Source organism: Capsicum annuum, chromosome 1, assembly GCF_002878395.1.
Source record: "Capsicum annuum cultivar UCD-10X-F1 chromosome 1, UCD10Xv1.1, whole genome shotgun sequence".
Taxonomy (NCBI): Eukaryota; Viridiplantae; Streptophyta; class Magnoliopsida; order Solanales; family Solanaceae; genus Capsicum; species Capsicum annuum.
In genome coordinates this window covers 49,739,495-49,751,455 of record NC_061111.1, presented here as the reverse complement: position 1 = coordinate 49,751,455, position 11,961 = coordinate 49,739,495, and the positions used below count along the sequence as shown (strand labels likewise).

The window sequence follows — 11,961 nt, the reverse complement described above, 5'->3', positions numbered from 1 at the left end:
GGAGGGCGTGTGGAGAGTGACGGTAGGCTGAGGGTTGGGTCTTAGAATATAGGGACCCTTCAGGGTAAGTCCATAGAGCTTGTGAAGATTCTTAGGAAGAGGAGGATCAACATTGCGTGTGTCCAAGAGACCAAGTGGGTAGGGTCTAAGGCTAGGGATATGGATGGTTTCAAGCTGTGGTACTCTGGGAGCGAGAGGCGTAGGAATGGAGTTGGCATCTTAGTAGACGAAGAGCTTAGAGGTCAGGTAGTGGAGGTGAAGAGGATCGACGATAGGTTGATGACTATTAAGTTGGTCATTCGGGGGTTTACTCTGAACGTGTGTAGTGCTTATGCGCCGCAAGTGGGATCGGAGGGGGAGGAGAAGATGCGGTTTTGGGAGGCTTTGGAAGAGGTGGTGAGAGGCGTGCCTAGTTCGGAGAAGATTGTTGTAGCAGGGGATTTCAACGGGCACATCGGGGCGCTACCGGGAGGCTTTGGTGATGTGCATGGTGGTTTTGGTTTTGGGGAGAGAAATGAAGAGGGGGCGACCCTATTGGAGTTTGCGAGGGCCTTTGGGCTGGTAGTGGTGAACTCGGGCTTCCCGAAGAAGGACGAGCACCTGATCACCTTTCGAAGCGCGATAGCCAGGACTCAGATTGACTTTTTGTTGCTTAGGAAAGGGGATAGGGCGTTGTGTAAGGACTGTAAAGTCATCCCGAGTGAGAATCTTTCGACCCAGCATAGGCTCTTGGTTATGGATTTGGGTATAAAGAAGGATAGAAAGAAGAGTAAGGAGTGTAGACCGAGAATTAAGTGGGGCGGCCTGACGCCAGTGAATGCGTGGGAGATAGGGGAGAGGTTGGCGGGAATGGGGGTGTGGGAGTGTAGGGGGAACGTGGATAGTATGTGGGACAGGGCGGCAAGGTGCATTAGGGAGAATGGAAGTGTGGTATTGGGTGTTTCTAGGGGCCGGGCCGGGCACCATCGGGGGGATTGGTGGTGGAATGAAGAGGTGGAGAAGAAAGTGGGGACCAAGAAAGGTGCGTATGCTAAGTTGGTGGAAAGTAAGGACGAAGAAGAGAAGCGGGTAAACAGGGAAGAGTACAAGCTAGCGAGGAAGGAGGAGAAGTCAGCAGTCACGGCAGCTAAGACGGCCGCTTTTGAGAGCTTGTATGCAGGGTTACAGGGGAAAGGAGGGGAGAAAAAGTTGTTTAGACTCGCTAAGGCTAGGGAGAGGAAGGGTCGTGACCTCGATCAGGTGAGGTGCATTAAGGGGGAGGACGGTAGAGTGTTGGTGGAGGACGGCCACATTAAGAAGAGATGGCAGTCGTACTTCCATAGGCTCTTGAATGACGAAGGGGATAGAGCTATTGTGTTAGGGGAACTGGAGCACTCAGAGGAGTGTCGGGATTTTAGCTATTGTAGACGTTTTAAGGTAGAAGAGGTTAGACAGGCTGTCCGCAGGATGCGAAGGGGTAGGGCGACGGGGCCGGATGAGATATCGGTGGAGTTTTGGAAGTTCGTTGGAGAGGCTGGTGTAAGGTGGTTGACTGGATTGTTTAATGAAATCTTCAGGACGGCAAAGATGCCCGAGGCGTGGAGGTGGAGTACCATGATCCCTCTCTATAAGAATAAGGGGGACATTCAGAGTTGCAATAACTATAGGGGGATTAAGTTATTGAGTCACTCTATGAAGATCTGGGAGAGAGTGGTCGAGGTGAGGCTGAGACGGATAGTGTCTATTTCGGAAAACTAGTTCGGATTTATGCCCGGCCGCTCGACGACGGAGGCAATCCACCTGGTACGGAGGTTGGTGGAGCAGTATAGGGAAAGGAAGAAGATCTGCACATGGTGTTTATCGACCTGGAAAAGGCTTACGACAAAGTCCCCAGGGAGGTGCTTTGGAGATGCTTGGAGGTGAGTGGAGTACCTCAGGCATATATCAGAGTAATTAAGGATATGTATGATGGAGCGAAAACCCAGGTGAGGACGGCGGGAGGAGACTCAGAGCATTTCACTGTCCTGACAGGATTGCATCAGGGATCTACTCTTAGTCCCTTTTTGTTTGCGTTGGTGATGGATGTGTTGACGCGGCGTATTCAAGGGGAGGTGCCGTGGTGTATGCTTTTTGCAGACGATGTAGTTCTGATAGATGAGACTCGAGGGGGTGTGAATGACAAATTAGAGGTGTGGAGGCGAACTCTTGAGTCTAAAGGGTTCAGGGTGAACAGAAGCAAGACAGAGTATGTGGAATGCAAGTTTAATGACGTGAGGCGGGAGAATGAGGTAGTAGTGAAGCTGGAAGCACAGGAGGTATGTAAGAGGGATAAGTTCAAGTATCTTGGGTCCGTGATCCAGAATAACGGTGAGATTGACGAGGATGTCTCGCACCATATTGGGGCGGGATGGATGAAGTGGAAACTCGCGTCGGGGGTGCTGTGTGATAAGAAGGTGCCGCCCAAGCTTAAAAGGCAAATTCTATAGGGTGGTAGTCCGTCCGGCCTTGCTGTATGGAGCGGAGTGTTGGCCAGTTAAGAACTTTCACATCCAAAAAATGAAGGTGGCAGAAATGCGGATGTTGCGCTGGATGTGTGGACTGACTAGAGGGGATAGAGTTCGGAATGAGACTATCCGGGAGAAGGTTGGTGTGACTTCAGTGGAGTGCAAGATGCGGGAAACACGATTGAGATGGTTCGGACACGTGAAGAGGAGGGGCATAGATGCCCCGGTCCGTAGGTGTGAGAGGCTAGCGTTGGATGGTTTTAGGCGGGGTAGGGGTAGGCCGAAGAAGTACTGGGTGAGGTGATTAGGCGGGACATGGAACAGTTACAGCTCACCGAGGACATGACCCTAGATAGGAAGGTCTGGAAGACGCGAATTACGGCAGAGGATTAGGGCCAGTTTGGGTCGCTAGTGTAGGGAATTACTTGGTGGGGGTTTTATTCCTGTTATGATTCCGTGTTCCGTGTTTCGTGTTCCATGTTCCATGTTTTATTACGAATCTGTGTGCTTTCCTCTGCTTTCCTCTGTTTTATAATACTTATGGGTGCCGTATTTATGTTATGTAATCTGCTTCGGTGCTTTACTATGTGTTTGTGTGGTATCTCGTGCCTTGAGCCGGGGGTCTTTCGGAAACAGCCTTTCTACTCTGTAGAGGTATGGACTGCGTACATCTTACCTCCCCCAGACCCCACTAGGTGGGAATACACTGGGTTTGTTGTTGTTGTTGTATTTATTTAGAGTAGGCAAAGAGAAGATTAAAGGTAGAAGAACGAAGAAGATAACTGATGCAAAGGAGAATGACTGAATACAAAAGACATAGTGGGAAATAATATAGGGTTAAAGGGTAAAACAAAATTATGTAATATTAAGTAAGGGCATAATTGAAAAAAGAAATAAGGAAACAATGGGATACGACTAAGTAGGTGGTTTCATAAAGTGAGGGTTTTCATGGTTACCAAACCATGACATCAAGCCACACCGTTCCATACATTTCTTTTTTGAACTTGGTAACTTTGTATTATATATGGGTTTTACTGAAACCTTATATACAAGAGTACTCCTAAATCCACTCCTAGAACATCAATTATTGAGATAGTATTGTTAGAGTATAGTTGATGACACCAAAAACATAAAAGCAAAATGTAGTTGAGTTTAACCTTCTGCACACTATTCTCTATGCTCTCAAAACATCTAGAATTCCTGTTTTTCCATATAGCCCACCAATTTAGGGGTGTACATAGGTCGGGTTGGTTTGTTTTTTTATTGAATAAAAACCAAATCAATTATGTCGGTTTATTAAAACTATAAACCAAATCCAACCAACATAAAATTGGTTTTTTCGGTTTAGGTTTTAGTAGGTTCTTTCGGTTTTTTCGATTTTTTCGGGTTTTCTCGGTTTTTTTTATAATCTTTATTTTCTACAATTATATTGTGATTGAAGACTAGATCAAGTATGTTTTCACTCATGTGCTAATGAAAAAACTCAATTATGAAAAATTGAGGAGCGAAAAACTCTCTTGAAACTAAAAAGTAAGATGAAGAGTGAAAAGTTTAGGCTTTAAGTTTTATATTGGGTTTTGGATCATTTTATTAGCAATTAATGGACAAATATTACAACTTAATATATATATATATACACACACACCTACTTTCTAAATATTGAAAATTAATAAAACTAATTGAAAAAGTATTTAAAAGTATATTATAATTAATATTTTATGTATAAAAAGTTAAATTATATATATGCATATATACATACATATATATATATACACACCCCCCTACTTTCTAAATATTGAAAATTAATAAAACTAATTGAAAAAGTATTTAAAAAGTAGATTATAATTAATATTTTATGTACAGAAAGTTAAATTATATATATGCATATGTACATACATATATATATATATATATATATTATTTTGGTTTGATTTGGGTTCGGTTTGACTTTCTTTTGGTTAACACCAAACCAAACCAAGAATGGTTGGTTTTTTTTTTCAAACGCCAAACCAAACAAACCAAACCATAAGTCGATTTTTTTACTCGGTTTAATTTGGTTCTTCGGTTTGGTTTGACTTGACGGTTTGATCTATACACCTCTACCCACCATATAGCACAAGGGATAATTCTCCATCTACCTCTCTCCTTTGCATGTACACCTGCTTCCTCCCAGCACATTAAAGTCTCAAGTCTCAGATACTTTCCTAGGTATTGTCCAGGAAATGCCTTTAAGTCTTAAGAAAATTCTCCAAAGTTGTTGAGTGTACTTACAATGTAGAAATAGATGTTAACAGTCTCTAAAGTTTCTCCATAGTAAAAACATCTAGAGCACAAGGTTATCCCTGTCTTCCTGACTTTATCTTGTGTAAGAACTGCTTCCTTGGCCAGTAACCATACAAATCATGACACTTTGTGAGGTATCCTACTTTTCCATATTTGCTTCCATGGCCATCTTGGACCCTGTTGATTTGTTTGGTTCATCATCTTGTAGGCTTTGTTGACTCTGAACATTCCTTTTTCATTTCTCATCCACCATAGTACGTCCTCCGTATGTCCTCCTTGTCTGCAGTACATTGAATGAATCCACATTATTAAAAAATTAAGCTTTTCTCATTACCTCCCAGTCATTAAGTTGCCTTCTGAAATTGAAGTTCCACCCATGTGGTGTCCATAATTATGCTATAGTCCTCTGTTGATACAATACCAAGTTGTAGATATCTGGAAAAAGCACTTCCATATTCCTTTTCTCATGCCAATTATCCTTCTAGAACCTAGTCTTGTTTCCATCCATCACTTTAACCTTTGAGTTGCTTTTAACTTCATTCCACCAGTGTCTAATAGATCTCCAGAGGCTAACCCCATATAGTGTGGTCACTTCTTTAGTCATCCATCTATCTTCTTTGCATATTTCCACAATCATTTCATCGTGAGAACCTTACTTTGAATTTTCAGGTTCTTTATCCCTAACCCTCCAGTCTTCTTGTCAATTGTCACAGATTTCCACTTTACAAGGTGGAAACTTTTTCTGTCTTTGCTACCCTGCCACAAGAATTTTTTTCTGATACCATCCAACCTCTTACTAACCCCTGTAGGCAATGGAAAAAGAAACATCATGTAGGTAGGTAAGGCATCCAGTACTGTGTTGATAGATGTCAACTTTCCTCCTAGAGTTAAATATTGAGTCTTCCATCTTGCCAATTTCTTCTCACATTTATCAATCACACTATTCCATATGTCTATGGACTTGGATTTGGCTCCCAAAGGTAATCCCAAGTATGTATTTGGCAAGTCACCTATTTCACCACCCAAAATTGATGCTAACCAGTTCATGTTGTTGACTTTATTGATCGGATACATTACACTCTTCCTTCAATTAATATGTAAACCAGATATCCCTTCAAATAGAACTAGTATCACCCTCAAGTACTTATGTAGTTCCTCCACAACATCACAAAAAATGAGGGTATCATCTGCGTATTGCAGGTGTGTCACTTCTACTCTTTCAGCACCTTCACTAGCAACATCAAATCCCCTGGGCCATCTTCTCGTGTTTGTTGTCTTTATCATGTAATTTAGTCCTTCCACAGTGATCAAGAACAAGGAAGGTGATAAAGGGTCACCTTGTCTAAGTCACCTTTGTATTTGAAAGAAGCCTGCAGGGTTGCCATTAAGAATAGAGAGTCTAACAGTTGAGACACAATATTTTATCCAGTTTAGCCATTTGAGCCCAAACCCCATCTTCTCCATCATCTTCACTAAATATTTCCAATTAACATGATTATAAGCTTTCTCTATGTCAAACTTACAAAGGATCCCAGGTTTCTATTGTTTGTTCTCGGAATCAACAGTTTCATTGATCAGTACAACATCCATAATCTGCGTTCCTTTGATAAATGTCATTCCATACATTTTAAGAAACATACAAAACAAACATGGTTCACTCAACAACCAAACCATAACATACCCTGGGAAACCATCATCCAAACAAAGTGTAAGGAATATGTGTGGTGTGTGTGTGTTAGAGATAATGCTAGAGAGAATAGAGAGAATTATCCATCACTTTTATTCTCTTTGAGTAATTTGTGGAATGGATTCCGATTCTGGATCCTCTCTTCGTAGTGGAAAAATGGAGCAGATTTCCAACTTCTCAATCTCTCTCTCTCTTTCTCTTTCTCTCTCTATATATATGTAACTGGAAAAGTTGCTTCCATGTGACCAGGAGGTCACGGGTTCAAGCCTTGGAAACAGCCTCTGCAGAAATGCAAGGTAAGGCAGCGTACAATACACCCTTGTGGTGGGGCTTTCCCCGGACGCCGCACATAGCGGTAGCTTTAGTGCACCGGGCTGCCCTTTATATATATATATATATTAGCTTTTCTTTAATGTTACCGGTTTCAAAAAGTATAGTAGTTTTTCTTTTCAACCCCTTTGCATGTACTTTTCTGGGCTCGTAATAATATGAGAATCTGGTGGTGAGGCTTGAGAGAGATTGCTTCACTGCATTGTTTAACGTGTACAAGTTTTATCCAATGTTATCAATGACACACTTAAGCCCTAAAGCGAGGCTCAAAACGTGTTGAGCGCTTCAGTGTCGTCGTCAATTTTCTAAGGCACACTTTTCCTTGCCAATGAGCCTTTTCTGAAGAGGCAACACTAAGCAATTGATGTTTCACTTTATTGTAATTTTTTTTCAATTTCTTTGGTCATATATTTGTCATTCATGTATATAAATATTAATCTTAGACTAAACATATATATTTGTATTTTTTCTCCCTTTGCGCTTTTTTTCATTAAAGCCCACAATTTATGCACGTTTTGTGCTTAAAGCTCCAACGGACCGTAGGGCTTTTTTGCGGTTTTTGCTTTTGATAACGCTGGTTTTATCTATCTTTGGTATAATCGTTGACTACATTGCTATCATGTCTTACATTTTTGCCCTTGTTGAAAAAAAGTATTATTTCATCATGAAAGCTGTGATTTGTTTCTCATCATCAATTTTATTCCGTGACTTTGTTAACAGCTTCGAGAATTAGAGAGAGGCGTGCATATTCTTGTAGCGACCCCTGGACGGTTGGTAGATTTACTTGAGAGAGCAAGAGTCTCGTTGCAGATGATAAGGTATTTGGCTCTAGACGAGGCTGACCGAATGCTTGACATGGGTTTTGAACCTCAAATAAGAAAAATAGTGCAACAGATGGACATGCCTCCGCCAGGTGTACGACAGACCATGCTTTTCAGTGCCACTTTTCCGAAAGAGATTCAGGTTATTTTTCTACATCGATAGATTCTTCATTGATCCATCAATTTTTTCCCTTGATATTTATTTATTTTAAACCTCCCTATCCTATGGAATATGTTGCTTCGGAGTACAAGCTGGGTTGGGTTCCTCCTCATGGATGAGCATTAGCGACGTTCTGGCTACCTTCCAAAATCATTACAAATTCTCGAGCTGCTTGCTCTTCTACAATTAAATGGAGCTCATATTTTTTTCTCTATTTTTTGATATATATTTCTTGATTAAAGCATAGGGAAGAGCTCCTTGGTAGTGATTGTCGCAAAATTAATACAGTTAAAATTTTAACCTGAATGCAGAGACTGGCTTCAGATTTTCTATCCAATTATATCTTTTTGGCCGTCGGAAGGGTTGGTTCTAGCACAGATTTGATTGTCCAAAGAGTAGAATATGTTCAAGAGACTGACAAGAGAAGTCACTTGATGGATCTCCTTCATGCACAGAAGGAAAATGGTGTTCATGGCAAGGTATCTCCTGTCTATTGTTTCAATTTTACTCAATTATTCATGTTTACGAGGAAGCATAGAACACTCTATTTATGGCATTTATAATTATGAGAAAATATGTTTCTGATTTCCATTCTTGGTTGTGAGTTTTGAGAGCAGTTGTTGGTGTCTTGCTAGTGTTCAGGTGAACTAAGAATTTTTTCAAAAATTAGAACCTCCTGGTCGTGGAACTTCTATGATTTGGTTGGATTAGTATCTGTTTCCTGAAGTTTCTTAGGATCACTAAATTAAGCGTCTTGGTGATGAATAAAAGACGACTATAGGCACTAAAGATAGGCCACTGGGGGTATAACCATTTAGGTTTAAGGAACAGGCAGCCAAGGGTGATAGTTGTCTGAAGTGTCAATCTGCGTGACTGCTGTATGTCTGGTGTACCCTGTGATATGCTGCCAATAATATTTTGCTTGTGGCAGGTGCGGAGCCACAGGGGTGGTTACGAATTTGCCAGAACCAGTAACTTTAGCTCAAGCCTGTATTTGCATTAAAAAGAATTATTTAATATGTAAGATGAACTGGAATTGTGGTCCAAAACCCGTAAACTAAAACTCCTGGCTCCTCCTCTGACTTTTGGTGGCTGAAACATATAAACTCATATATGTGGAACGCTCAACAAGAAAATTAACTTTACTCTTTTATAAAGATGGTTGTTAATACTCATAATTTTCACTTTATATTTTTCTTTATAATTATCCCGTTTCAAACTTCTCAACTTATTTAATCTCTTTGCTTCTCTCTATTTTCCAGCAAGCTCTTACCCTTGTTTTCGTGGAGACTAAGAAAGGAGCTGATGCACTGGAGCATTGGCTTTGTATAAATGGTTTCCCTGCTACTGCTATTCATGGTGATAGAACTCAGCAGGTACGGTTGCTTACTCCTAGTGCATTCTGGTTGACTTATCTAGTGATACATACATAAGCTTATAAGAATGACTGGAATGACTGTTTTATCTTTCTAGTGTTGTTTAGCCTTTTTCTTGCCTCTCTTTCTGCTCATATGGCGTTCACTTTATCTAGTACAAATTGAATTTCACGGTTCATAATTTTGGCTATTGAACCCTTGTTCAATTAGAAATCATGAAACTTTTGTTAATACTTTTGCCAAGGAACCATGAATTAGTATTTCGAAATGGAGGATGTTTCTAAAATTTTGGAGGTCAACAAGCAGAACATGCTTCAATATAGCTTCTTACTTTGGAATCTCAATTTTCATGATCTTCACTATGTTAGGTTGCTTCTCCAGATTCAAAATAACTTCTTTTACATTGTCTTTGATGATTAGCTCGACCGTGCGTATGCTCCACTTCCATTTTCAAACCAAATATTCAAAGGCCATATTCTAGAAAACATTGTTTGTAATCTTATTTGTCCACAAATGGAAGAAGTTGCTTCCCTCATAGAAGTAAAATAAAATCAGAACTATTGATTGTCAAGTTTTAAAATTGAAAAAACACATAATCTCCTTGTTGTCTCTTTATTTCTCTTAAAAAGAAAGGAATATAAAGTTGACTTCCTGCCTCTGTTCCTCCTTGGGTAAAGGACATTTCATATGGTGGCACTGCATCGTGCTTCCATTTGATATATATACATGCTGTAACCTTCTGTGTTTGATTTTGTAATCACCATTTTGCAATCTTAAACGTGCTAGATTTCAGCTCTTTGTTGGGACAATGCTTTGTTTGTAGTTTAAATGAAATGGTACCTCAGGGAGGCTCAAATTTTTTTAAAAAAGTTGTCTGTAACAGAGTTTATTGTTGTCGAAATTGCGCTATAAGGGAATTTCTATCGAAGTTTCATCATCTTTTATGCTGGGAGCTGCCTCCTCATAAAACGGAATATGTGTTGTATGGTTGCAGTCCGCAATCACATGCTTCTTTAATGCAGCACTCTTTTGGCTTCTGTGTGAAGTAGAGTAAGATGTTGCTTTGATTGCTTCATCTGTTTGGGTTTTACTACGGATATTTTATTTTATAAATGAGCAGTAGAATGGGTTTGGTTGGACAATCACTGCTGTATTTATCATGAAAGCTTGTTCATTAAGTTTAAGTTTCGTTAAGGCAATGCTGTATGAGTCGGCACCCTTTAGATTCTCTATGGAAGATATATTTGTACTGGCATTGTCACATTGAGCATCAAATTGTCCATAATTTTTCTGCTATAGCAGATTCCTGATTAGGTAAATGAGTTCCAGAACGTCAAATTTGACTAGTTAAATCAGATGACTGGGCGCCTTTTTGTTGTATGTCATCACGGTGTTTTAGTTCTCAGGGTTCACTGACCGAGCGTCGTTTTATCTTATTCGTTCATTTTATTTGTACCGGAGATTTTTTTTTTTTTTTTGACTGTGCTCCATTGTTTTGCATCTTTTGCAGGAGAGGGAACATGCTCTGAGATCTTTCAAAACTGGTAAGGCACCAATCTTGGTTGCAACAGATGTAGCAGCACGTGGTCTCGATATCCCTCATGTTGCACATGTTGTCAACTTTGATCTGCCAAATGATATTGATGACTATGTGCACCGTATTGGAAGAACTGGACGAGCAGGAAAAACAGGTTTAGCTACTGCCTTCTTCAATGAGAACAATTCGTCATTGGCAAGATCACTATCTGACTTGATGCAAGAAGCAAACCAAGAAGTACCTGCATGGCTTTCGCGCTTTGCTGCTCGATCCTCTTATGGAGGCAAAAATCGTCGTGGTGGAGGTCGTTTTGGTGGTCGTGACTTTAGAAGAGATTCCTCTTACAATCGAGGTGCTACTACAGACTATTATGGTGGTGGTGCCAATATGAGCAGTGGCTATGCATCTGGAGGGTATAATGCGTCGTATGGAGCAGCAGGCGTGACTAGTGCGTGGGACTAAAACGTCCTCATTTTTCTCATTGCAAATTCAGATGTAGTTCCAAGTTCTCTATGTTAGCAAAACTAGTCACTTTTGTTGGTTCTCTTATGTTCTCGTTTCACTTTCGTGGTGGTGGTTATCGGTTGTGACATAGTCTAAGGGTTTTAGGGGATGGTGTAAATCTGGCAGGCGGCGGCGAATAATTACTAACAGATTAGGAATTTTTTGCCTCATTTTAACTTCTCCCTTTTGTGTTTCTGCCAGAAATGTGATTTATACTTCTCTTAGAAGTACTATTGAATCAACCCAATGTTTGTTGGTTTGTACATTGCTTCTGCAGAGGTCTTTCAACCAAAAGTTTGAAGTTATGTTTCTACTATAGTCACTTTGTTGTTGTAAGATTCTGGAAGTCTATTTACCAGATTTTCCATTGTACACACATTAGTCTAAGTTCTTGGAGAAGTATTTGTTGTTTAATGTTTCATTTCTCTTTAATGATTGGTTATGGGGTGTTCTGCATCATCAGGGCCTGACTAGGATTCGTGGTAGGAAGTTTCACATTGATAGGTAAGGGCTCTTCTTCGGAAAGACGCTCTATACCCTGGTTTAACCTCGATATTTTTGGTTGAGGATGAAGTACTTACCACTCCATTCTTGTTGGTCAGCTGTTTAATTTCTGACTAAATCAGGATTTGCGTTCGGAAGTTTCACATTGAAGGGTAAAACGCTTTTTAGGAAAGACTACTCCATACCATGCTCAATCTCGATACTTTTGATTGAGTTCCGAAGTTTCACATTGAAGGGTAAAACGCTTTTTAGGAAAGACTACTCCATACCATGCTC

At 40.4% G+C, this 11,961-nt stretch overlaps 1 protein-coding gene across 7 annotated transcripts in view; it reads left to right on the top strand.

Annotated features, from left to right (window-relative positions):
• LOC107873823 (DEAD-box ATP-dependent RNA helicase 11) overlaps window positions 1–11,613 on the top strand; it is a 15,914-nt gene extending 4,301 nt beyond the window's left edge. For all 7 annotated transcript variants that reach the window (XM_016720771.2, XM_016720785.2, XM_016720758.2 and 4 more), the window contains exons 4-7: window positions 7,504–7,746; window positions 8,076–8,243; window positions 9,027–9,140; window positions 10,651–11,613. In XM_016720771.2, coding sequence (XP_016576257.1) covers window positions 7,504–7,746; window positions 8,076–8,243; window positions 9,027–9,140; window positions 10,651–11,139 — 1,014 coding nt within the window. In that variant the 3' untranslated portion in view covers window positions 11,140–11,613. The remainder of the gene's footprint in view (window positions 1–7,503; window positions 7,747–8,075; window positions 8,244–9,026; window positions 9,141–10,650) is intronic.
• Window positions 11,614–11,961: the final 348 nt, after the last annotated feature.